This window comes from Oreochromis aureus, linkage group 11 (genome assembly GCF_013358895.1).
Source record: "Oreochromis aureus strain Israel breed Guangdong linkage group 11, ZZ_aureus, whole genome shotgun sequence".
In the NCBI taxonomy this organism is placed as follows: domain Eukaryota; kingdom Metazoa; phylum Chordata; class Actinopteri; order Cichliformes; family Cichlidae; genus Oreochromis; species Oreochromis aureus.
The window spans coordinates 18,834,556-18,858,859 of NC_052952.1; the positions used below are offsets into that span (position 1 = coordinate 18,834,556).

Sequence of the window (24,304 nt, forward strand, 5' to 3'; positions counted from 1 at the left end):
AATACATGTGTGCTGAGCTACAAATGCTTATAATCCTGAATCGAAGTAGCTAAAATGTAAATTCTCACTCTGCAAACATTCACCACTTGTTTTGAATTATGAGGGACCAAAGTGTGAGGACATACAAGACAGAGTACAGACTGTCTCGTTTGTCTTCTTCTGGGACAATTTTGAGCAAACAGAAACATGCATTTTTTTCTCCCTTAGGAGGATCTCCTGTTTATAGGGAGGTACTTAAGTGACCATCGGTGTCTTGTAGATTTAGAGTCTCTGGGGAGCACAAAACATTTGTTTGTGCGTTTGATTTAGTGGTGAAGATCCTGGCCGAGCTGGGACATCTGACACCCTATGTTGTCCCATGTTTGGTCATGATAGGATACTTAAGAAGGGAATTTCTAGGACTTAAGTTACCAAACCACACAGCATATCAACAAAAAAACGTGTTTATTTCACAATTTTTGAGTGTTGGTAATAAATACATGAGCACATGTCCAACATCCAAGTGTAGTGCATGAAGCACTCACACAGAGCACCTAAACCAGCTCCGTCTTGGTTAAAACACTGAAAACCTCCTCTCATATCTCTGCGTCCGGGTTGGTCCCTTTTACGCTGTAAACTCTAAGCAGTCCGTCTCTGTGTTCTCTTATGTGGAAGGCTTTGGTAGGTTTTCCCTTGAACAGTCCTATAGCTGGGTTAACAGTAGTGTTTCACAGTCGACTGGCTCTACATGCGATTCAGCATTTGATTTAATGACATGCTCCAGTCGAATCAAACTAGTATGCTAACGGTCTACTACCAAGCTGTAGCAGAGGTGTCGGCACAGAGCAGACCTGTAAAAATAAACAGTCACTCTTTTTGTTTTAAATAATCACATCATAAACATCTTCAGTGTCAGTTACAAGCACTGGTGTACAGACAATAGCATGAAGTGTAGAGGTGAGTTTGTGTGGAATGTGAGAATGACAGAATGGATCTCTGGCTTTAATGTTTACTCCATGAACATGTATCGCTTGAGCGCATTTGTGTCTTTTTGTTGTGTTCCTTGTTCTCATTCATCTGTGTTGCATGTGTTTCAGTTTTGTAGCCTGCCGACCTTTTTGGGGTCATTGTGCAGAGAGGCATGCTGTGACACAGTAGTGGTCCATCTGCATACATAGGACCACGCTGCTTGCTGTGTCAGTGCTAGTTTAACGATGGAGAGCGATCGGTAGTCCACAAAAGCTCGATGTAGGGCCACTTGGTCTGTAGGCAGCGCTTCACTGGAGTGTCATCCGTCCGCACCATGGGGTCCTCAAAACCAAGCACCAAAGCAGTCCCCTCCACGTACTCGACCTGAGAGCGCACATAAATGCAGGTTAATACACAGCAAATATACCCCCCCCACAATATCTCTTGAATGACCAATTAACCTAACCTCATGCATGTCTTTGGGCTGCGGGAAGAAGCCAAAGTACTTGGAAAGAGCCAATACAGACATGGAAAATATGCAATCTCTACACAGAAAAGGCCCCTGTTGGGATTTGAACCAAAGACGTTCCTGTTGTGAGACGACGGTGCTAACCGCCCTAAATGCAAATCAGTGTACTTCAATTCTGACCGTTCCTCTGACGGTGTCAGCAGAAGGGATGCGAGTACACAGCAGTCTTACACAGAGACACAGGCACACAGTCAGCAGGTCTGTTATTCCCATTTGGAGCTATAGGAATGGAAATGCCATCACAACCTGCCTCTTATGTGAGTAGGTGTGCACTTTTGTGTGGGCACACATGGTGCCATTCCTACAATTTCAGGTAGCGGTATGGGGAAAAAAAAGGAGCAATTTTACACAACAGGAAACGTGACAGATGAAGAAACTGATATTTTTGACTGCCAGGTTTGTGCAAAGCCACCAATGACATCTGCTGATAATCATCCATCAAACTAATCCTGCTTAACAAGCCTGTGTTTGACCATTTATCACAGAAAGCCTGCTGACAGTGGCCTTCGTGTTGAAATGGCTCGAAGAAACGCGAGGCTAAGCCAGGGTTTTTTTGGATGGACGGACAGGCTATTAGGCTCGCAACAGCTACTGTTTATTTTGGAGTGGCCAGCTGCCACCAGCTGTGTGTATGTGTGCGCATGTATGTATGAATGATGACGGGAAAAGGAGCGGAGGTAATTGGGAGAGAGACAGAGAATATGAAAAGGGAACCAGTGCCATTAGTTACTGTGAAAACCCTGAGTGTCTTACCCTCTCTTTGTGGTTTGACTGTTTAAGACCATTGTAGTGGTAGACGGGAAATGAGTCTGGGATTCCTGAATCCTGAAAAACAGGCACAGAGTGAAGGGGGTGAAAAACATGCTGTGTTGTTGAAGACTCTGAGCAATCTTTTCTCACTGAGATGGAGGCAAAGACCCACAGAGGCAGAACCTTTGCCAGCTGAAAAGCAAAAGTCAAACAGTCACATCTCTGGCTGCAACCGAAGCTTAATGTTAAATCCCAGGTGCTAAACAGAAATGCGTGCGTAACTCCAAATGACCACAAAACAGCCTACGCTACAAAAAATGATCAAAACAATGACAGCGAGCCAAAACACTTCCCATGACTTTTCTGAAGGTGCAGAAAGCTAATTGGGTGTGTTTTTTGAGAGCGTGTCCAGCTTCTCGTGTTTATACGGTATATATGAAACTCTAACCCTCGCCCCAATCCCACGTGTGTCTGCATGTGTGTGTGTGTGTCCAGTTGGCTAATGGTAGTATAATTTTTTTGCGGCTCGGGGCCATTCTTCTGGCGAGTCCCTAAAGCCCTGATCACTTTAACACAGTTCCCCTCTATCTCCCCCACCTCCCCGTCTTCCTCACTCGCTCGGCCCCATAAAAGCATCTTACCGCTCTTTCTTAAAACTTCTCGGCAAGCAGCATCATATGATGGTGAGCACACACAGGCACACATGCATTTCACATGAGACACCACAGGAATGTTATTGGCATAATGCTAAAGCAGCACTCCACATATTCTTTGAAAACAGACCTAAGTGTCACCCATATGTGTTTGGGCACAAGTCCTCCTCCATATGTTATACTATGATATGGATTGTATAACGGATGGAAGGCATTTATCATGCAGCATCTGTATTGTAGAAGTGGTAGTTGACCTCCATCTGCATGCACACACACACACACACACACACACACACACACACACACACACACGCACATGCACACATACCTGATCAGGGAAAAACTCCAACAGGAATGGGCCCAGAAGAATTATGCCCAAGTTCTCTGGATCCAGCTTACTCTTAACCAGAGTCACACTGAGAAGGAGAAGAGATAAAAAAAAAAGAAAAAAAAAGGGGAGTAAACATACAGTGAGCAGACGAAAACAGACCAAAATGCCCCAACAAAACAGATAAAAACAAGTTTCAGGAGAAAGGAACTATCAGCACAAAGGAAACAAGATTTGTGTATGAAAGCTGATCCAAATTTACAATCACCTCATCACTCAGCGTGGATTCATGATGCATGTTTTGGGAAAGCGCGTGCATATTTTCGTGAATACTGTGGTACAACTAAATATACCTCTGTCCAGACATTCCTATGTGTTAGATCAGTGTTATTATTATTCCACTGTGATAGAAAAAAAATCTGATCAGATTGCCCTTTTAAGGCAGTGAGGAGAAAAGTGCGGAGTACACGCAGACACAGAGGGAAAAGAACGATTATTTCTTCATCTGCCGATTTGTTACCAACGGTACATGCAGCAGGGGAGCACGCAGAGTAAGACTCAGTGTCACTGAGCAAACCTCTGAAATACTAACAGCTTCTAGCTGGCCTTTTGCACCTTTTGTACGGAGGAAAGAAGAACATGATGAGAGGAATCAATAAAAAGAAATAAAAATCCCACTATGAAAAAGTTGTTCTGTGTTGATGGGGCTCAGCAGGGTCAGTTGTTTCTGGTGGGTTATATCAGTAAATGCTGCATGACTTACATCACCTAAAAACTGACTAGACGTGAGATTAATCTGCACACACCGAGTATGCCACAGTAATTTCTTCTAAGATGATGTTTGTTTGTTTAGGAATTGCACAAAGACAGTAGATTAGCAAGATTGGTAATATTTGATTAAGATTATACCTAAGTATCAAAATGTAGACTACTTGAATTGATCGTCAGTGGATTTCTTGCACTGGATATGCTGGATTTGCTCAAAACACAGTAAGGATGCAACAATGACATCTAAGTGCTTGTAGAAGGCAATAAGGAGACTCGTTTGTATTCTTCTCACCCTGTAATAATATTTGACCTCACTTTTTGGTTCCCATTATGCATCACAGCTGATTACTTAATTTCCAGACGTACAGAAAGTGAATTCACATATTCACCAAAACAGTCTATAAGTACATTTCTATTAGTACTTATAGAATCAAAATCAAATTATATAGAAATGTATCCATGTGTTTAAAATCTCAAGAAATAATAATTTGCCAAACATAACAAAAGTCTTAGAGCTGCCGGCTGTCATAGGTCACAGGATAGATGGAAACAAAAAACTTTCACTGCTCTCAATGACGATGTTTGCTTCCTAAAGTCTCGATACTGCTATTAAATACTGATGTAATCAAGATGCTATTTTTAACATAGGAATCCCGGTGAGATCTTGTTGTGTGGTAAGGAATGAGACTCTCCTGTTAGCACTGGGAGTCTCCCGTCAGTTTGCTGTGTTTTGTTGTGATGTATCAGCCATCTGGGGGTCTGTAGACCAGATTATTGGTCCGGTTACTTGGCAAGTCCAGTGACTACAGCATTAAGGCTTACCGTTCCTCAGAGGAGAACGTGCTTCTGTTTGAAGCGGCACTTTAAAGTGTTTCCTCAATCTCTCAGTCTTTCTTCCTGCAGTTAATGATCTCCCCGTGAGCCTCAATTTCTGACTCTTTCTTCCCCAGCCTTTATAGCGGGCTCTCTCTGGTCTTGCTTTATAGCAGCCTGGTAGTGAAACATGAGCAAGGAGGTGCTGACCTGGCCTGCAAGTGACTTTGGAGGTAGAATCTAAGAAGCTCTACAGGTGCCACATGGAGACGGACACATACAGGCAAGCACGCACACACAAACATAAAGCCTTGAACATGCAAGCACTTACTATTCAGGCTCTGAGACAAGGTCAAGAGCTTTCATCACATCCTCCAGCAGAGACTCTGGGATGAAACCATTATCTACAGAGAGGGAGCGAGAGAAAGAGACATAAGGAAAGACTGGCTGACTTTAGACAAAACATGAGATACATACTTTAATTAAAAACCAGGCAAAGCCTTCACCTACACACATGTGGCATAAGAACTATTTACATCACAGGCCCTGGGCAATGAACTCATCTGACACACATTTCATACAGACACCTTGTCTTTTCTCTCTGACCTACATTCCTTAAGCGTGATGATCGCTTTACCTGAGAGGAGAAGCTTTAAACACTAACATGTGTTTCTATCCACTGCTGTCTGGCCGGGCAGTTTTATGTCATTTAAACATCAGCATGTGAGTCTGTGCGGTCTCTTGTTTAGATATACACATAAACCCCAAATGCGAGCCAAAGAACACTAACTGACAAGTGCGCTGCTAGTTCGCTCTCAAAAACTCAATCTCGTTCTATCAAGACAGAGAGATATTTTCTTAGAGTGGCAGCTGATGGTGTGACAGTGAGCAGAGAGGGCAGACAGCAGGGACAATGGCAAACAAATGTTTAAAAAAAAAAAAAGTGCAGTGGGTTATCGAGTTTGTAGTTCTTGTGAATCACTGTCGTGCGTGTGAATGTTTCTGGCGCCATTATTCCACAACACAAGGGGCTGTACTGACCGTACATGCGACACAGACAGATTTATGGTCCTGTTACGCAGCACTCATCTGTACAGTGCATTCTTCTTTCATGTGTGTATACGTATCCCTATAAGATTGTGGGTCCAACTACTGGAGCCCACGCATGTGTTTGTTTGAACAAGTGTTTGGGAGAAAAGACCATATGGCATGCAGAATGTCCTGGCAGATGATAGCAGAAGCGGATTTGACAACAAGCAAAGTGGTATTCTGTGCAACAGGAAGAGACAAATGAAGAACAAGGAAAGTGCAGACGATGGCTGTGTTTACATATTTGTTGTAAAAGCTGTTGGAGCCTGCAAGCTTGTTGTCAGCTGGTAGGATTTAATCATGCGTTAACATCACATCACACCACATTAAAGCTGCGCTATATCATATCGTCTACGTAAAAACGTGATAAAAACAAATGTAATTTGGAGATATAATTTCAGCAGCCAGCCACGTGTCAACATCCGATGACAATTTAACACCTGAAAAGGGAGCTACTTCAACAACCTCCAACAAAAGCACAATGCTTTGAAAAATATGCACGACAAGTGTTCCTGCCAAAAGCTAGAAACGACACTCGTTTCACCATTTGAGGCAAAAAACACTGTTGAGAACAACCAGGCTACAAAAGAGGAGACACTAGCAGCTGGTGATGCGAGACCCAGATGTAAACAAATGACTCCACCGAGCTTTGCTGGAGCACTCATTAGCTGCACGCCATATGACAGGAAGAGCAAATGGTGGATGGAAATTACTGATGCGATCAGATAGTGGAAAAGCAGCGCTTTAAGCAGCTGGTTAAAATCCCTCAATCCAAGATTCAGGAGTCAATATCCCAGGTAGAAAATATTTTTATGTGACCACCTTGTGCAGCTCTTGAAGTATTACACGGGAAAGTTTTGTTATTGTTAAGTGTTAATCAGTTATTATATACTTTCCATTTAAAGTTTCCAGGTAAAATACTGCTGCTGTAATACCACTGCACTATAGCGCTGGCACCTTCAAATCAGAAAGTGTGTTATCAATGACAGTTATTAATTATTGAAAAAAACCCCAAGAGGATAAAAAATGCTGCCGCCTGCAAGCACTGATAGTACTTTTGTTTTCCTAGATCGTCATAAATATCTGGATATAATTTAGAGGTTTTAGTACCCACCCCTATACAAAATACAGAAAGACCTCGGCACATATCGTGAATAATGCAGCTTACAGCAATGAAGAACAGCACAGTTCCTTTGAAAATAGGAAAACATAAATATGTGTTATAACTGGTTCCCAGCTGCACACTTTAATAATAAAATAGTTCATGCTCACGTCCTGTGTACGGCTCCTGACATCTCTTTACTGCTCACTTCACTCTCTTATATTCAAGCAGAAGGAAAAACACTGCACGGCAGATGTTAACACTAAATGTTTCATTGCTTAGTGTCTCTCTTCTCCGAGTGAACATAAATATCTAACATTATAATCCTGAGGCTACGTGAATGAAAATTACACAGAAGATTTTCATTTCTACTGACATGACAAACTGCTGCCTCTGCTGTCATTGTCCCACACTCTGTGTCTTTCCTGTGGTCTTTTACACAGTGACTTGGAAGTGATAAGAAAGGAGGTTTAAGAAAATGAGGAAGACAGGGGGAAGAAGCAGGATGGTTGACTCAGCTGTTAGCTGAGCTGATCTCACTAACCTAAACAACAACAATGAAGATCAGAGGAGGGACATGGACCCTTGTTCTCTTTGCAGAAGAAAATAATGGTGATGAGAACAAAAAGAAAAGAGGTTATGACTGCATCTGCAAGCAGGGAGAAGGGAAGAAAAGACAGTTGGGCCAGGATGTCTTTTTTTCAGTTTGTGTGTGTAGCTGTGTTAGTGAAAGTTTGGAATAACTAAAGTACAACCGTGTGCCAGGTTACATATGACTGGTTTATTAATAAGCAAATAAAGTACAGTGCTCAATCAAAACATGTGCACAGCTGGTGACAGACAGAAGATGAATAACATGTGGACTCTGTATATGAATCAAACTGAGGCACGCCAATCAATACTTAGTGTATTACTGTATCAATACTGGATAACAGCCTCAGAGCTGGTTCAGGTGTTCAGGGCAGGGAGCAGACCTCTTAAATTCAAGTCTGTGTTATTCTAAGTTTAGTATGTCAGGCATCGGCAGCAGTGCGCCCATAAACTCTTACATTTTGCAAACAGAGCTTATATAGCATGGAGAGAGCTAACAACAAAGGGTGAGCAGCCTGGATGCATTTCACTTTTACTGCTAGAACAAATTCTGTTAGTGTTTTTTTTTTTTGCACCGTTGTCTTTGATGGTGAAATCCTTTTTGGTTTCTCTCCTCCAGTTATTTTAGGTTTTTAAAAATGTATTTATTTTATTTGGTCAAGTTTAGACTGTTGCTGCAAAGCTTTTTAAACTTCACCCATGTCTGGTCTGCGGATAGTGAAATAGACACATTCACAGACATGGTGAAACAGGGAGCAGAGGAAGCTGGGGAAGAAACTATTGCAAACACAGTTGAAAGTCTCTTGTGTTTTATCAAACTGCTCTCAAATGAAACAAGTGCAAATAAATTAGGCATTAAAAAAAACACTGAAAAGTTAAAAAAAAAATGCCCATTTTACCAATTTTCTTGGCCTTGTTCCTTAAGTAAAGCCTGATGCTGCCTTACATACAGAAGAGTCATGCAGAGTCTCTTCTTCTGTAGTGAGGACTACTAATTTAAAACTGATATCAGTCAAAGCTTAAACAGAGGTATCAGTAGTACATCTCAAATACAAACACTTGATTTTCCGTTACCTTCAGGATCAAATGACTGGAAAACCCTCCTTGCCTGTTCTGATGGAGACTCTGGACCAACCAGTGACATCTCCTATTGGGAGACAGTAGGGACAAAGATACAAGACATTAAAGACAAGAACAAGTAAAAAACACGTGTGCATGAGAACGTGAAGAGGTTTAACCTTAAAGTGACCACACACATCCAATATTTGTATGCAGAGTGAGGAGAGAGAGATGATCATCTATATATCGCTATCTTTCTCTTTATCTATATCTCTACTAAGAGCAGATTTCAATTGGTCCTGCCCAAGTTGAGCAATACTAATGCACCAAACCCACTCTATATTCTAAACATGCAGCCAATACAGAGCACCACTCACAGCAGTAGGTTTGTGATTCACTGTTGGTACATTAAGCATGTATGTGTGGAACCTAAGGGGCCTGTGCAATCACCAGAGTTCATTAGGTTATTAACTGATTTGCTGATAAAGTTAGATGGCTTGTTTTCACTCCAAACACAGTGTCAGGAAATCAAGTCTTAAACATCTAGCTTGTGATTTATGACGAGCTCTGCAATGTTTGTATGTTGGTAAAGTTTGGAGAGAGCAATGCTGACAGGCACAGCAGATGCGAAGAGTTGTGTTTATCCGTCTATAAGTGGTTGATGCTTCGTACAGCGTGATTATGCGAAGCCTTCATTACTCTTTCTATACTGAGGAAGTTGGGAATAAAAAATAAAACCAAAAAAACCCACAACTTATCAGACTGTTAGACTCTGAAATTCTTCCTCCCACTCCACTCCACTTTCTGACTTTGTAATTGACATTTTGTTTTACTTCCCAAAACTAAAAATATGAAAGCATGAACTAAAATCTTCAGGGGTGATAAAGGTTTAGACCCCTTTTTTTTGCACACAACTGAGTTCTAACAATAAAATCAGGAAAGTATTTTGACCCACAAGGAGAACATGACCGCAAGGTTTTCACCCATTTGGAGGTATAAACAGTTTTGCCTCTGGACGCTGTTGGATGATGTGTTTGAAAACCAAGTTTGTTTAAAACATACCAAACCCTTAATACAGCACTTTAACCCCAGAGGCCTGCGATAGATCTTGTTGGCCACCCCCCCCCCCAAAAAAAAAAATTAAGAAACGCCCTGACTTATCTTGCATTTAGGTATTATTTGATATTTTCAAACTTGGTGTCAGATCTTGTCAAGATTGTACAGGTTTTACAGCCGAATAACCAAAGTGTCTGATAAGCAACACTGAAAGCAATCAGTGATAAGGAGAGCGAAGGTAAATGTTAAAGCGCCCTATAAATATTTTTCATGTGTAAACACTGAAAAGAGTTTAAGAAAAAAAAGGAAAAGAAGCTCAGAGAAGATGGAGGGAATATTTTTTAAGAGAAGAGACGATAAAGATGAAATACTTGTTCAAAACGTGAAGTCAAGAGTCGGAGGGTTCTCACTGTTCTTCCTTACAAGACTGTACTTATGACAATGAATCACTGGACAAACACATAATGTTTTGGGAGAGCAAATGAACCCTCCACATCTCCTTTAGCCAGCCTTTATTAAAGCTTGAGCCTCTGATCCACACAGGCTGCTTGGGTTTCACGGTCCACTTATTACTGTATTCGGGGCTTACTTAAGGAGAGAGGAGGTTTTTTTGGGGGGGGGGGGGGGGTGTCAGGGGGACACATCCAAGAAGAGATGACTCCCAGCTGCAGGCTCTTCAGATGCAAAGAAAAACAGTCACACCAGCAAACGTACGCTCACACACTTTTCTGTGACAGAGTATAGCAGAGGCCTGATGTGTTAACATTACAGGCTCCATAAATCTGACAGAAGATTTTTCATTAGTTAGATACGTCTATGCTTCACTTCCAAGACTGAACAATTCCCAGAGGAATAAAGTGCTGAAAAAGTTCAGAAGGAGTTGAACAAATGTCCGTATCATGAAACATGAACTGTTTTGATAAATATAATTACGCCTTGTACCATAACTGAAAAAATAATCCTCATTTGAAAGACATGAGGCTTAATTAATTTAAGGCTACATATAGAGGTCGAATAAGCCTCGTGAACTGAGAGTCAGTTTGCCATGTTCACCTGATAATCTAACATTTACAGGTTGCGTTCCAACGAAGACACAAACACTACTAAGTGGTCATCAACACCCTAAACAAAACATATCATTATGGCCAACCATTACACACAGACACACACCAATATGAGCACAAGAAAGAGACTAATAAAGACAATGACTCATGTGAGCATCAAGACCATGCACAGGCACATAAAATGACAGCAAAGCCTACATGACTGTGTGTGCAATGATAGGTCTGCTTGGCCAGCTTTGATCCGTGTTTTATTAGAGGCCTGGGGAAGACGCTGCTGAGTTGGAAAACATGTCATGGAGCTAACAAACTCTGCAGGGAAGTGTGTGCACGCATGTTGTGTGCCTCACAATTTCATTCCACTCAAACTAATTGAGTAACAGTTCATGGCAGTGTGTATGTGTGAGCTTCTATGCAAGAGGTAGTGTCAGTGCAACAACTAAATTGCATCCTGTGATGAAATTCATTTGGTACAGTGCTAATGCAGAGAACCAGTGCAATGATACACTGCAGCACCAAAGCCAGGTCTGAGATGCAAACGCTGCTTGTGAAGGAGCACATTCCAATCTCTGCAGTGCAACCTTTTCTGTGCAAACCCGTGACCTCAGTAAGGGAGCGAAAACAAGCTTCTCCAAAGCAACAAAGCAGTAACAACAGTCATGCAATCACAAGGACTTACATATACAATGTAATGTAGAACATTTGCTCCAAGTAAAACTGGAATACATTTACGGTCTTTGCCAAAATTTTTTAAAAGACCGGAAAGGGGATCCGAGTAAGAATTCAGGAATGTGTGTTTGTCTTTCAATCAACCGTCCTTTTCAGCAAATGTCTTTTTATTAGATCAAGAGCATTGTTAGACCAAAAAAATTACAGATAGGAAGTAAAATTTGTAATTATGCGTGTCATTTTATGTAATTAACTCATGTTACACAGAGAGGAAGACTTACTTTAGCCAACAAAATATTTGAGATCACAGACCTACTTGTGCAGTAGCTATTAAGATCACGATAGACGAACACAAATTATTTAGGTTTACCTGCAACCTTCGATTTCATGTAACAGGTGATGATGTGCTTATTCTTTTCAGATGAAAATACTAAAAAATAAAAAAAAGGCATGAAAGCAAACACACAGCAACTGATGCAAGAAAAGACCCCAAGAACAAACATTAAACTGGATGAAGGAGCAGTGTTTTGTGTACTATTGTTATCTGATGAGCACAACCCAATTTTAGGAAGTAATGCCTACAGCACTGTTGGATTTTGCGATTGCCACCTCCCTACCCAATGCTGTAAGAGTATGAAAAATGAGTGCATCTCTAATGAGATCAACCATAAACAATCTAATTTTGTGTCTTACCAACACAGTTTAAAAAAATGAATAATTTTTCCTCCCTAGCTTAAGAACCTATTAAGCCTCTCTGGCTCTTTACATTTTTCCCCCAACCTGGACCAACCCTTTGCCTGTTAATCTTCAATACAGCCCAAAATTTGCTGCAGCATGTTAGATAAAGTACAATGCTCGGCTGATCTTTATTATTTGTGTCATGTTAAAGAAATGTTTGCTGACTACCTTCTTCAACGTCACCTCTATCCATCTGCTCTCATGCTGCACTGTGCTCACCAGGCTGAGAGGCTCTCTTAGGTTGACGTCTCATGCCCTTCCTTCTTCCCCTTTCATTCTTTCTCCCAGCCCAGCTCGCCCCCCTTCACTTAGCTTTTTCTGTGCTAAATAGGTACTCCAGTTTTGGAGTATTTCCTCCCCTCCCTCCCTTAACTTTTGTTCCATTTTCTTTCCACCTTTCAGCCTTTATCTCCACATGCATGTAGCTACTTCAGGTAAGACAGGTAGACATAGCACTTTACTAGAATTACTCTCTCTTTCTCACCGGTCCATCCAAAGAGCTATTGTGTGTGCTGAGAGGCTTTGAGTGGCCATAGAGTGCGTCTGTAGAGATCAGTTTCAAAACAACAAAGCAGAGGTCTTGGGCAGTGTCTCCCATCTTGTTCCTAGCAGGTAACGACAGACTCACTACATGACAGGCTGAGAAGAGAGTCTGTGAGTGAGGGCTTGTTATGTAGAGTGTATGTGTCTCTTTAGTTCACCTTAACTAGCCTGCGTGATCACGAGTACAGAGAAGAACAGAAGCTCTGTGTCTCTCTTGCTACATAATGAGTGAGTGCAGTTTCAGGTGTGACAAAGCAGACTAAGCAGTGATTTATGAAACTGTCTTGGATGGGCAAAAACGTGTCTCACCAGAAAAGAAAGGAGACACCAGAGAATAGTTATACAGCGCAATGATGCGTCTTATAACAAAGAGCAGCACCTGAGGGAAAAGGAAGAATAATGCACACATACAGTGACAAAGACAGACTTTTATCCTACTACAAAGACCTTTGGTCTTACCTGTCACAGATTATTAATGACTGTTAATGTACACCGCTTTGTTAGTTTGTGTTTGCGTGTGGCCCGCGCCCACTGATCATATGGAGACCAGAAATTAATCGCGGATGACCAAACAAATTTCATAAAGGCCCCGCAGATTATTTTCCAGTTGTCGTTTTAAATATTAATTCTTTAAGAACGCAATACATCTGTCGTTTTGCATACATGTGCTGATTGAGTAATGAACAGGGGGATTCATTATTTACTTTATTGCATCAAACCTTCCCACATTGAGTTCAGAATATTATGTTATAAATTACACTGAAGAAGACTGTGGGCTGCAGACAACATATTTTAAAACGGATGGCAAATGCACCTTGAGTTTGGAATACTTTGTGTTGAAGATTTCAGCCATATTCCAGTAGCAGTAAGACACCAATGAATTAAAGCTAACTGTGTCTGCACACAACGTCTTCCTCCTTACCAGTCCCTGAAAGACATCCTCTGTCTTTGCAGACAGAAGCTGGAGTCTTATGGGACACAGAGCGCCATAGCGGCTGCTCGCTCTCCTAGTAAATCACTGACCCAGAGCACAACTACTGTACACACATGCACACACATAACTCCCCGGAGAAGCGCAGATACAGCCTGTGAACCTCATCACTCAGTGAGGGCAGAGTAAAGAGCGATGAGAAATGTCACAGGGGGGCTACCCCCACCTCCTTTCCTGAGTGACCACCACACTGCTCTTTAAAGTGCATCCTTCCTTTCTACTTCCTTTCCTCCTCTTTCCTTCCCATGAGGGACCAACAATCTGAAGAGGCTGGCTAAGGTGCGCTGGGGAATCCTTCACTTGGGCAACAGACCAAGCGTCAGCTACTTCAAAGAAAGAAGGAAAAGGAAGGATGGAAGAATCTTTTTTGTTTTTTAAAAAAACATACTATACGATACGTCTCATCTGTCACCCATCCCTCCACTCCTTTGCTTTCTGTCTTTTTTCCGTTCTCTCCTTTTTCTGGCGTCTCAAAAAACTCTCGTCCAGAAACAGATCCCATTACATGCCATTATACACACTCAGACTCTCTCTCTTTCACATGCACACACACATTAATACAACTGAGAACAGAGTGCGGGAGGTATTGTGGGTACAGATCAAAATTGGCAGGATGGTCTTTGTGTAGGCAGATTAGATAAAACAACAACAAAAAAACCCACTAATGGCATTAAGCTGATGGCCTGAAAGCCACAGTCACACTGACAACCACTCAGGGGAATACACACCCGTCCCCAGTGACAGAAAGAAGGAGCCACTGACACATCAGAGGCGGGGATCAGGTTTTCTGTTTTTGTGGCGATGGTTCTATATCGGAGCTAAAAGCTACATAACCAGGCATGTGTATTTTTGTACCATAAAGCCCAGAAAAGTATTCTCGAAACACAGATTCACTTCACAGTAGGACAAGGTCACACTGAATGAGGCCCCGCATCTGCCTTCCTGACCTCGAGCTCAAAGTTGTAGAGCTCATTACTGTTGGCATAGTGTACAACTAGCCATGTGGATCAGTACATATGCATACATGAATGAGTGTGTTTCCAGTGTCCAGAGGTACAAATACATCCAGATGAGAACATGGGAATCATATTTCCTTCAAGAAGCCATCCACCTAAAGCAACACACACACACAACTAATGCTAATCAGGATTAGGTTTCCTGTGCTCTGGAATGTGTGTGCATATGCGAATATGTCACTAGTTCTGGGGGAATTGTAGAAATTGGTAAGTCATCTGTTCACGCATGACGACTTTAGGTCATAGCTGAGGCAAAATACCATCCACTCACATAGTGGGCATGAGATTATTCCCGTAACTGAGCTTTTAATCAATGATATATTAGCAGGGTAGCGTTATGATGGAGATGATTACTTGGGAATTTTTTTCCCCCCTCTGGTGCAATTTTCACAACAGCAGAGATAATCGATTTGCTACAACTGAAACTTCCAGCTTTAATTCACAAGCTAAAGCAGCATATTAAATTACATGTTAACTAATGGAGAAGGCTTGTTTGAGTGTATAACTCGGATGCAAATGCACACAAGTAAAAATGGGACAGTAATTCATTCATACTCCCAAAAGCCAAAGATTTCCTTTTCCTCCCCTCAGATTTCCAACAACATGTTTGGCCACAATTAGAGCCCCTCTGGTATATCAAGGCTGAATCAGTATAGTCTGTTACAGAACACAAACCTCCAGAGCGCCTCAACTTGTAAAGGAATCTCACATAGTGCTACAATAATATACTAGTGCATCTCATCTTCCTCTTTACAATGTTCCATAGGTTCTCATTTGGGTACAGGTCAGCTGATTTGGCTGGCCAATCACAGACAATAATAACATGGTCAGCAGCATGGTAGTAGTTTTGGGACTGTGGCCAGGTGCCAAGTCCTGCTGGAAAAGGAAATTGACATCTTTAAGAATTGTCAGCCAATGGAAGCATAAAGTGCTCTAAAATCTCCTGGCAGTTGGCTGTGTTGACTTGGATTTGATAAAAAAAAAAAGGAAAAGTAACAACTGTCAACATCAGCAGACGACATAGCCCCCCCCCCAAAATACATCACAGACTTCAGACACCTCACACTGGACTTCAAACATCTTGAGTTCTGTGCCACTGTTCCTTCAGACTCCAGGACCTTGATTTTCAAATGAAAAGCAAAATGTGCTTTCATCTAAAAAGAGAACTTTGAACCACTGTGCAGTTTTTTCCAGTTTTATTTCTCTTTAAACCTGGTAAGACGCTTCTGATACTGCGTCTGAGCGGTTTAATATTAGGAATATGACAGTTGCAGCTCCTTTCCTGAAGAGATCGACCTCAGTCAGCTCTTTGTGGAGCTCTCACCAGTTCTTGAATGGACTTTTCTTGACAAGGTTACAGTACACCTTTTCCTACCATGCTTTTCCCTTGTAGTCGGCTTTGTAACAACTTGCTTTGAAACGTGACTCTTAAAACAGCCAGCCTTTTCAGCAATGACCTTCTGTGCCTTACTGTCCTTAGGAGGGTGTTGATAATCGTCATCTGAACAGCTGTCAAGTAACCAGTCTTCTCTGAGAGATACAGAGCTTTTATACTCCTTGATTGGCAATTTGCTCAAACTTAAAATACTCTAATAATCTGGGATACTGGACTTCAGATATCAGACAATTTTACATGCAATTAATGTAGAATATACTGTATATAGAATATAAGTCAATATTTTTTAACCAAACAACCAAAAATATATTTTTATAATATTCTAATTATTTGAGATACAAGAGTATGTGGGAGTGCATTTACATCTGGAATTTTTAACATTAAAATAACTATTATTTCCCAACTACTAACAAAACAGACACTGGGTTAAATACTTAGACCAACATTCTTTGTGTTGTTTGGGGCAAAGTTTTATCTCAGTATCTTGTTTTTAACGTCTATTCGGATTATTTTGGTATCTTGGCTCACAGTAAAAATCTCATACCAAGCCGCTGCCAACAATCAGTTGTGTTCCATTTGCTTATGACATTTCTTGAAATGCAATGGAAAAAAAAATTGTACATGCACTGGGAGCTATTTCTGATTGTTGTTTCAGAGGCTTTATAGCTCTCGTGACAACGCTGTATAAAAAAAAACGTGTGCCAGAAGAGAAAAATCTGTGATCCATACTGATGGATTTAACCTGACAGTGAAGGTGGTTAGAAGTGTAGACTCTTGCTGGAGCACAAATTCAGCAGTTTGCATGCTTGCAATACTTTAAAATAAACCACACGTTGTTTAGTTGATCACAGATGGTTGATAAATTAAAACTTTGTGTGTTTGTGTTTGAGAAGTGAGAACGAGCGAGAATGAAGACCATGTCTGTGTGCCAGTATTTGTTAAGTTCCTCTTTGGGAACTGAGCATTTTTTCCCCCCCATACTCGTTAGGTGAAAAGCCAAGAAAGAGCACCGACCATATATGACTATCTCCTGTGCTCATTTTTCTCCGCCCTCCCTCTCTGCCGCTGGTTTTTCCCCCACATTGATATCTGACCTGCACTATTTTAAAGCACCTTCCATATTCTGGTTTTTCTTACCTGCTGAGAACACTGGCTTATGTTACACATTGTATGTCTCTGTGTGTGAATTATATGCTACCTCTCCAATGGATGTGTGTATTGAACTTGCCTTGGTGAAAAATACAGAGAGGTGAGTTTCACTGCCAAGGATCCAAATAGGGAACTTTGGAGACTTGAGGAATGCCCCGACCTGCAACACACAGACACACACACAGGCGCACAGAGAAAAGGAATGCATAACCTATGAGTGTCTATTTCAGTAAATTTCATCATGAATCAGTAATCGCTTGAAATGTAACATGCAGATTCTCCATTCAACATTAATATTTAAATAACAGCGGCATGTTATTTCTCTAAACCCTTGACAATAATATGCATAATGAAATGCTGTAAAATGACAATGATAACTTAAACCGCCATGAATAGCATATAAATGAGCTGCTTTGTAAGGTCGATCTTAAGAGCTCTTTAGTTACTTTGGCAACCATCTACTTGCCATTAACCTATTACAGCTGCTTACTTACTTTACCTGGCTCTACCTTGGCTTGCTTATATTGATAAATGAGCATTCCTGTTTTTCAAGCCAGCTGAATTATTTTGTGGTACAAGCATTTTTATACCTTTTCATTGTGATCTGTTTTGAATAAATCAGCGTTTCAGTGCACGTGTTCCAAGAATAACTGTTCCTTCCAAACATATTTTCGCATGGGAGTACAAACTTTGGTCTATGGTTCACAGTTGGAAATGTCAGAATTACAACTAACAACAAGTGTTTGTGTCTTTATTTGTATTTGTATTTATAGTCCTCCTTTCAGTTTACACAATGGGCGTCCATCTTTATTTGCATTCAAGCTTTCTTGAGCAAACACGAATCCTCTGCAAGCTCACAAACAACCACCACTGGAGAATTTGTTTATACTTTTAAATTATGCTTTGTGAACCTACAGAAAAAAGTTGGCAAGCTGTGTAAAACGTAAATGAAAAAACTGAATGATTTGAATCCATTTCAACTCCACAGCTAATTCAAAACATCTTTAATGCTGAAACTGTAGAAAACTGTAGTGGTTTTTGAAAAACAGAATTGGGACAGCAGCTTTAAAACACTGGAAAAGTTGGGCAATACTAGACAATCACTTTGTGGAGAATTTTATAGCTGATTAGATTAACTGGAAACAGTCAGGATGATGGCTGGATATAAAAAGAGCAGCCCAGAGATGCTGAATCTTTCAGAAGCAAAGATGTGGAAGGCATCATCATTTGTTGAGAGACCATATGGTCATAATGTTAAATAAGTCAAGAGTGTTTCCAAACATAAAATACCAAAGACTCGGGGCATTTCATCATCTACAGTTCGTACTACGGCCAAAAGATTCAGAGAATCTGGAAAAATATCTGTACACAAAGGACAAGCCAGAAAACTAACATTTTAGGACAAAAATATCACTATTATTATAAATGGACAGACTATTGCTGGTAAACACAATTTGCGGCTGTATCCTCAAATGCAAATTAAAACTCAACTATGCAACCAGAGAAAAACAAACATCCTGACAAATCCACATTTAAAATTCTTTTTGGAAAACTTGGACATTGTCTCCTCTGAGGAACAAATGAACTGGACTGCCTGGCTTGTTATCAGCATGAATTCAAAATTCAGCATCATTATGTGTTTGCATTGGTGCATAAAGTGAGGGCATCTCAACTTAATTCAAATGCATTTATAAAGCACAAAAAACTGAATAGATAAAAATAATAAGGGGAATAGATAAGAATGTGGTAAACATAGGAGCACAGGAGACACAATGGGCAAATCAGACACTCAAATGCCAATTAGTACAAATAAGCTTTGACTCAGTGAAGGAACAGATTCGACTGTGAGGGGAATGCTGTTCCACAGTTTGGGGGCAAACACAGTGAATGCATGACCTCTCCCAAGTTTAAATCTAGAGCGCAGGACAGTCAGAAGCATCCGATCGATTGAGCAGAGGGACCTGGAAGCAGCGTATGGATGTAAGAGGTGGGACATGTAATAATGAATCAGACCATGAAGGGCTTTGTAAACAAACAGAGACTTGCACATCGGGCAAATAATCATTATTTCTTAGCAACATATGCAGGAATCAGTGCTAAACTTGCTAACCACATAAAAATGTCAAATGCATTTTCAAGAAAGACCTTGCTTGCTTCACTAAGACAATGCTAAACCACACTTTGGACGCATTACAAAAGCATGGCTCTCTAGCGCCCCTGCAGGCCAATCTGTTGCCGAGCTGATATTTTTCAAAAGCCAATACAATTTCTAGGCTTCAAAATCTGATGTTTACATAGTCAAATTACATGTAACTACTACCACATGTAAGCTTCATTTGATTTTAAAATGATGTGTGTTTTGTGACATTTTAGAGAGCTTCCCAAGCTTTGTGAAAATTTAAGTGTATCTGTGTCTGTACCTTGCAGTAGCGTAGTGATTCCATTAGTGTGAGAAAACCAACACATGCCTGTTTATGAATTCCCTGTAGTTCTGCAAGACAGGAATGGGGGGAAAAAAACAACAACAACAACAAAATAAGAATTCCAATGATGTCAAACTGGTATTCATTTTTAGTTTTGTGCAGTGCTGTGAGGTTTAAGAGTTATGACAGTCTGGTGACCAGAGTTTAAATCTTAGACCACAAATGACTCCTGTGACTCTCATATGTGTAGATGTTTCTTTTGTGTGGATTTGGTGTCTTTAAGGAGCTCCATGCAATGCTTAATTGAAGTCTTACTCATTCCAGAGCACTCCCTGTCTCCATCCCAGACATTAGAGACAGCATGACCAGTTATAAGAAGGTTCACCAGGCTTTGACTGCAAAAGAGGGGAAAAGACACATCAAGAGGGTGAAAAAAACCCAAAAGTTCCAAATAAAATGTAAGATATCTACCGCTTCTAGAAATTGTCATGTGACTATATAAGGATATGGAAAAAACAGGTGAAGATTTGCTTCACTACCTTCCATGGCCATGTACAGGATCTATGAGAGGCTCCATTGTGTCCTGGATCTCATTCCTTATATTTTCTATGCCCTGCACAAACAGAACCAGAGGAAATTAATGTATTTAATTTTTGGTTAAATTGATGAATGACGATGATTTAATGCAAAAATCAAAGTCTTAAATTGAGCAGCAGTTTCATTCACGTCATAATTATTTCAGTATTGCATTTTTCTAACCATCTCTGTCTCGTGCTTTCATTTCTTTACCTTAGTGAGGATGACAGAGTAGAGGAAAAGCAAGACTCCACAGCACCCCCTCCAGGTGTGGTAGAGAGACAGCACCTCCTCTCTGAGATCGGCCACTGACACAACAGTCCGTTTGCTGCAGGAGGGAAACAAACACTAGAATGATGTATGAAACACTCAAAAGACAAATGTGCTGGGCTTCAGGAGGTGTCAATATGACAAATGCACTAACTGAGTTTGTGATGCCCAGATGCCCTTTCACAACAGGGCAGGTATCAAATAAATGAGAGGGTGAAGAATAATCTGATCTTTTGTTTGGAGCCACTTCCCTCTTTTGCTCAACCTTGGAAAGCTTGCTAGTGAAGCTATTCGTCTTGGTTTGCGTGCACTTCCTCACAGTGAGTCAGCACTGCTTTTTGCTGACTAATGTCTCAACTGCCAGTGCACTATTTGATGAAATTTCAATATTTGTCTGGCAAACACACCACTGCAGTCATTTGGCTTGTGTTTGTGTGGCAGACGGTGTGTGAGAAAGGTAGTTCTTTTTTATTAGGCAATCAGTGAAAATGCTGAATCAGCAAATTGTGAGCAGTGAGTGAGTGAAAAAGGTAACACAGATGTGAAAGCCTATTCTTGCAGACTTAGATGAATCTAGTTGAAATGTGCTGTTCTCTAGTACAGTAATGCATATTGACAACTGTCCCACCATGACTTACAAAGTCCAAATCCCTCCAGAATACAAACAGTGATTACTTAATATCAGGATTTTATGGGTATTAAAGAAGCAAATTGTTATATGTGGACAGAATATTTACTGTCACTTACTGGAGAACACTGTGAAATTGCTCAAAGCCAAGCTCCTCAGCAGCCAAAGCAGCTAGGCACAATAAAACACACAGAAACCGTAGCATTAGAGCATGTCACATCGAAATACTGGATCAAGTGATTAGTCATTAAAAATTTCTATTTAACAATTAAATATTAAGACAAGTCTTCATTTAAACAGTAAAAATACTTCTGCAGTTTCATTTTCAACGTGCATCTTTTATGGAAATGTGACAGACGTAGGACTCACTGGGTTGCTGTTCCTGTGGTGGCTGACTGCTTGCTGGCTCTGGCATCTCCTGTGTTTGCGACTGTGCCTGTGTGATCGTTTGTGTGCTAGTGTGTGGGCTCTGTCCTTTGGCCCAGGTCACCAGGCAGAACCCCGTGGAGGTGCTGGAGCAGACAGACTCCAGGATTTCGCTTAGCGTCGAACAAAGTGCCATTTTCTGCTCCTCCTCTAACATACACAAACATAAAACGTGCTTTTTAAAAAAACAAAAAACAAAACAAAAAAACCATGCCGACCACATAAAATTAAGAGCACAGGCAATTCAATGAATGAGTTTGTTTTTTGTTTTTGTTTTTTAATTTAAGAAATTACCTGACATTTGTCTCCAGTTGGAACTTTCTCTGTTAAAGAGGACATTTTTTAGGAGGAAAGCCTGCAAAGAAACAAAGTCTGTAACCAAATTTGCAAGAAATATTGCATGGTGCAATGTGCTTTATCTCTTAGACATTGTTTGTCCACAATCAGCAATCACAGACTAACAAAAACTGATATTTACTTCATTTTATACAAGTAACCATTTTTATGGGGTCGCCAGTTATACAAATCTAATTTTTGATCAAAACAAGATGGTCAAGATTAGATTTTTCACAATGTTTGTCTCACTTTGTCTTCTTTTATAAATCCAGTGTACTTTTTCCCCCCTCGTGATGGGATCTATTATACGTTTCCTTAATGGTGGATGTTTACATAAAACAAGGAATATGTTTCAAAATGTGAGGTCAGCACATGTGCACATAATACCTCTTAGCTAAACGTTCAGGTGCTCTAAAGTGAGCCATGCATGTCTGGCTGTGAGTAGCCCTACCCACTGTTAAATAAGACCGTTTTTTTTATAAGGAGCAGCTAAAACAGAACATTGTGGTCAAGGGAGGGTAAAAGTAGCTAAAAAATGTTTTATAGAATGTGGATGAACTGAAGAGCTACACTACAGCCCAGTGTAAGATAAAATACAATTATTTTAAACTTTAAGTCAAACAAAGCTATTTTTGAGACCAAGACCACAAGCATGGAGCTGGAAATGAGCATAACACATCTCCTTTAAAGCAGAAAACCTTGTTGTCAGGCTGTGGCATATTTAGTTCAGTTTGCATTTATTATAATCTCAATTTTAACCAAAATAATTGCATAAAGATATTTTATCATAAATGAGCAGGACAAATTGTCAGAAGGCTGAATACGATCTTACCTGGATAGGTGCTATTACAGCACAGGGTCCTCCTTCAAACTGCTCCAGTGCTGTGAGCTCACTTTCACTAAAAACAAATCCTGTGATAAACAGCAAAAAGATTTTGTGTCGATAACAACTTAAAAAAACCAAAACAAACAAACAAATGGATATCCAGCTGAAGACCTGAGGGCCACAGACCAAAATCAGGGCGTAAACCGCAACATGCAGGTAAGTATTTATACTTTCATTTTCAGTATTTTACATTTTAACTTTGTTTCAGCTAGAATTTCACACAAAATCACTGCTCGCTGTCTTTTGGTCTTAAAGTCTGGATACAGTGGATTATTGCTTCATACCCCTTTTGGGGGGAATTAGTTTAAACTCTTATCAACATACTGACAACATACTGAGAAAAAGTATCATACCTTGGGCCCATCTACGGAAAATAGAGACAGACACTCCACTGGAGGGTCTCCCCCAAACCAAATCCACCACATCTTTATTTAACTCTGACATGTTAGCTTTCAGTGTTGGATGATCCGAAGTCAGTCCCTCTTCAGTCCAACAGCCAGGTGGAGAAAAGATAGGCCTGTTTACACCAACTTGCGCTTTCCTCTTGTTGCTGACAGTTTACTTCTCCGGGCAGGTCGAAACCTGTGGCATTGGCCACAAGCTGCCTGTGCACGACAGCCTGACTACAAGTACTGACAGCACACTGGCGGGTAGGAATGACATCAACGCAACCACAGCAGCCTACCAAGTGATAGAACAGAAACCATGCAGTTTATGAGAAAAAAACATATTCATGTTTCGGTCTGTGGGGGAAAATGTCCATTAGGAAGTGCAGATTACTTTCATATCCACGATGACAGTCGCCCGATTTAAGACCAACTAGTTTTTTACTTTGGTAAATGAATACTAATTTATACTTCCCGGGGTTATAAACCAGCTAAACATCTACCAGTTACATTAACGCTAATTTAAGAATCGTTTATTAAAAACTGATAACTAGATAACAATTTGCTTATTTGTGGCGACGTTGTTACCTTGCAAGACATTTAAGAAAATAATGCACCAAATTTTGATCTTAACAACCGAGTTAGTTTGGTATTGTCAACAGTTAGCATTAGCATCACTACTAGCAGCTAATCTTTCATTGCTTTGTCATTCATTTACTTTGCACATTCAAACGACGGCTAGAATCGTTACATGAACTCCCAGGTTTTCGATAGCTTTATATTAAAGGCCTTAATTACCTTAATACACAGTCCGATAATGGTATTCTGTATTGATGAAATTTTCTGGTAGCAATTTCACCGTCAACCGCGTCTCTGTCATTCGTTTATTTACAACGGAATTGTGTGAAAAAAGAGAAAGGCGTACAATTGACGTACTTGCTCATTGGTTGAAATCCAGAAAGTTCCAGATGCGTCAAGGGCTGCGGCGTCAGCGCGTTGCCTCAGTAGTCTACAGACTTGTCAATCATATTAAAGAACCCCGCCCATAAATGGAAAGTCGTCTAACTGAACTAAAGCTCTCCTTAGCAACTTGGAGAAAGAAAAATATCATTATTAAAGTCTCG

The 24,304-nt window shown here is 40.5% G+C and overlaps 1 protein-coding gene across 3 annotated transcripts; it reads right to left on the minus strand.

Moving 5' to 3' along the window:
• Window positions 1–427: 427 nt before the first annotated feature.
• Window positions 428–24,238, minus strand: mindy3 (MINDY lysine 48 deubiquitinase 3). 3 transcript variants are annotated; one of them, XM_031746256.2, is made up of 16 exons: window positions 24,117–24,238; window positions 23,148–23,475; window positions 22,741–22,820; window positions 21,867–21,927; window positions 21,516–21,722; window positions 21,266–21,317; window positions 20,462–20,576; window positions 20,212–20,285; window positions 19,988–20,067; window positions 19,670–19,740; window positions 17,329–17,409; window positions 8,646–8,718; window positions 5,121–5,193; window positions 3,209–3,296; window positions 2,231–2,302; window positions 428–1,332 (listed from the first exon to the last, which is right to left on the minus strand). In XM_031746256.2, exons 2-16 carry the CDS (start codon window positions 23,236–23,238, stop codon window positions 1,183–1,185), a joined length of 1,368 nt encoding a protein of 455 aa, XP_031602116.1. In that variant the 5' UTR covers window positions 23,239–23,475; window positions 24,117–24,238; the 3' UTR covers window positions 428–1,182. The 3 variants fall into 3 exon arrangements, with proteins under 3 accessions (XP_031602116.1, XP_039475412.1, XP_031602115.1); XM_039619478.1 differs by lacking the exon at window positions 24,117–24,238 and adding an exon at window positions 23,979–24,109 and having other exon boundaries at window positions 19,718–19,740; XM_031746255.2 differs by lacking the exon at window positions 24,117–24,238 and adding an exon at window positions 23,979–24,109.
• Window positions 24,239–24,304: the final 66 nt, after the last annotated feature.

Coding starts and splice junctions, on each gene's coding strand:
- mindy3 (XM_031746256.2), bottom strand. CDS start 23,238: ATGTCAGAGTTAAATAAAGATGTGGTGGATTTGGTTTGGGGGAGACCC. Junction 22,821..23,147: donor TTTCCGTAGATGGGCCCAAG/GTATGATACTTT, acceptor TGTTTATCACAG/GATTTGTTTTTAGTGAAAGT. Junction 20,068..20,211: donor CCTGTACATGGCCATGGAAG/GTAGTGAAGCAA, acceptor CCTCTTTTGCAG/TCAAAGCCTGGTGAACCTTC.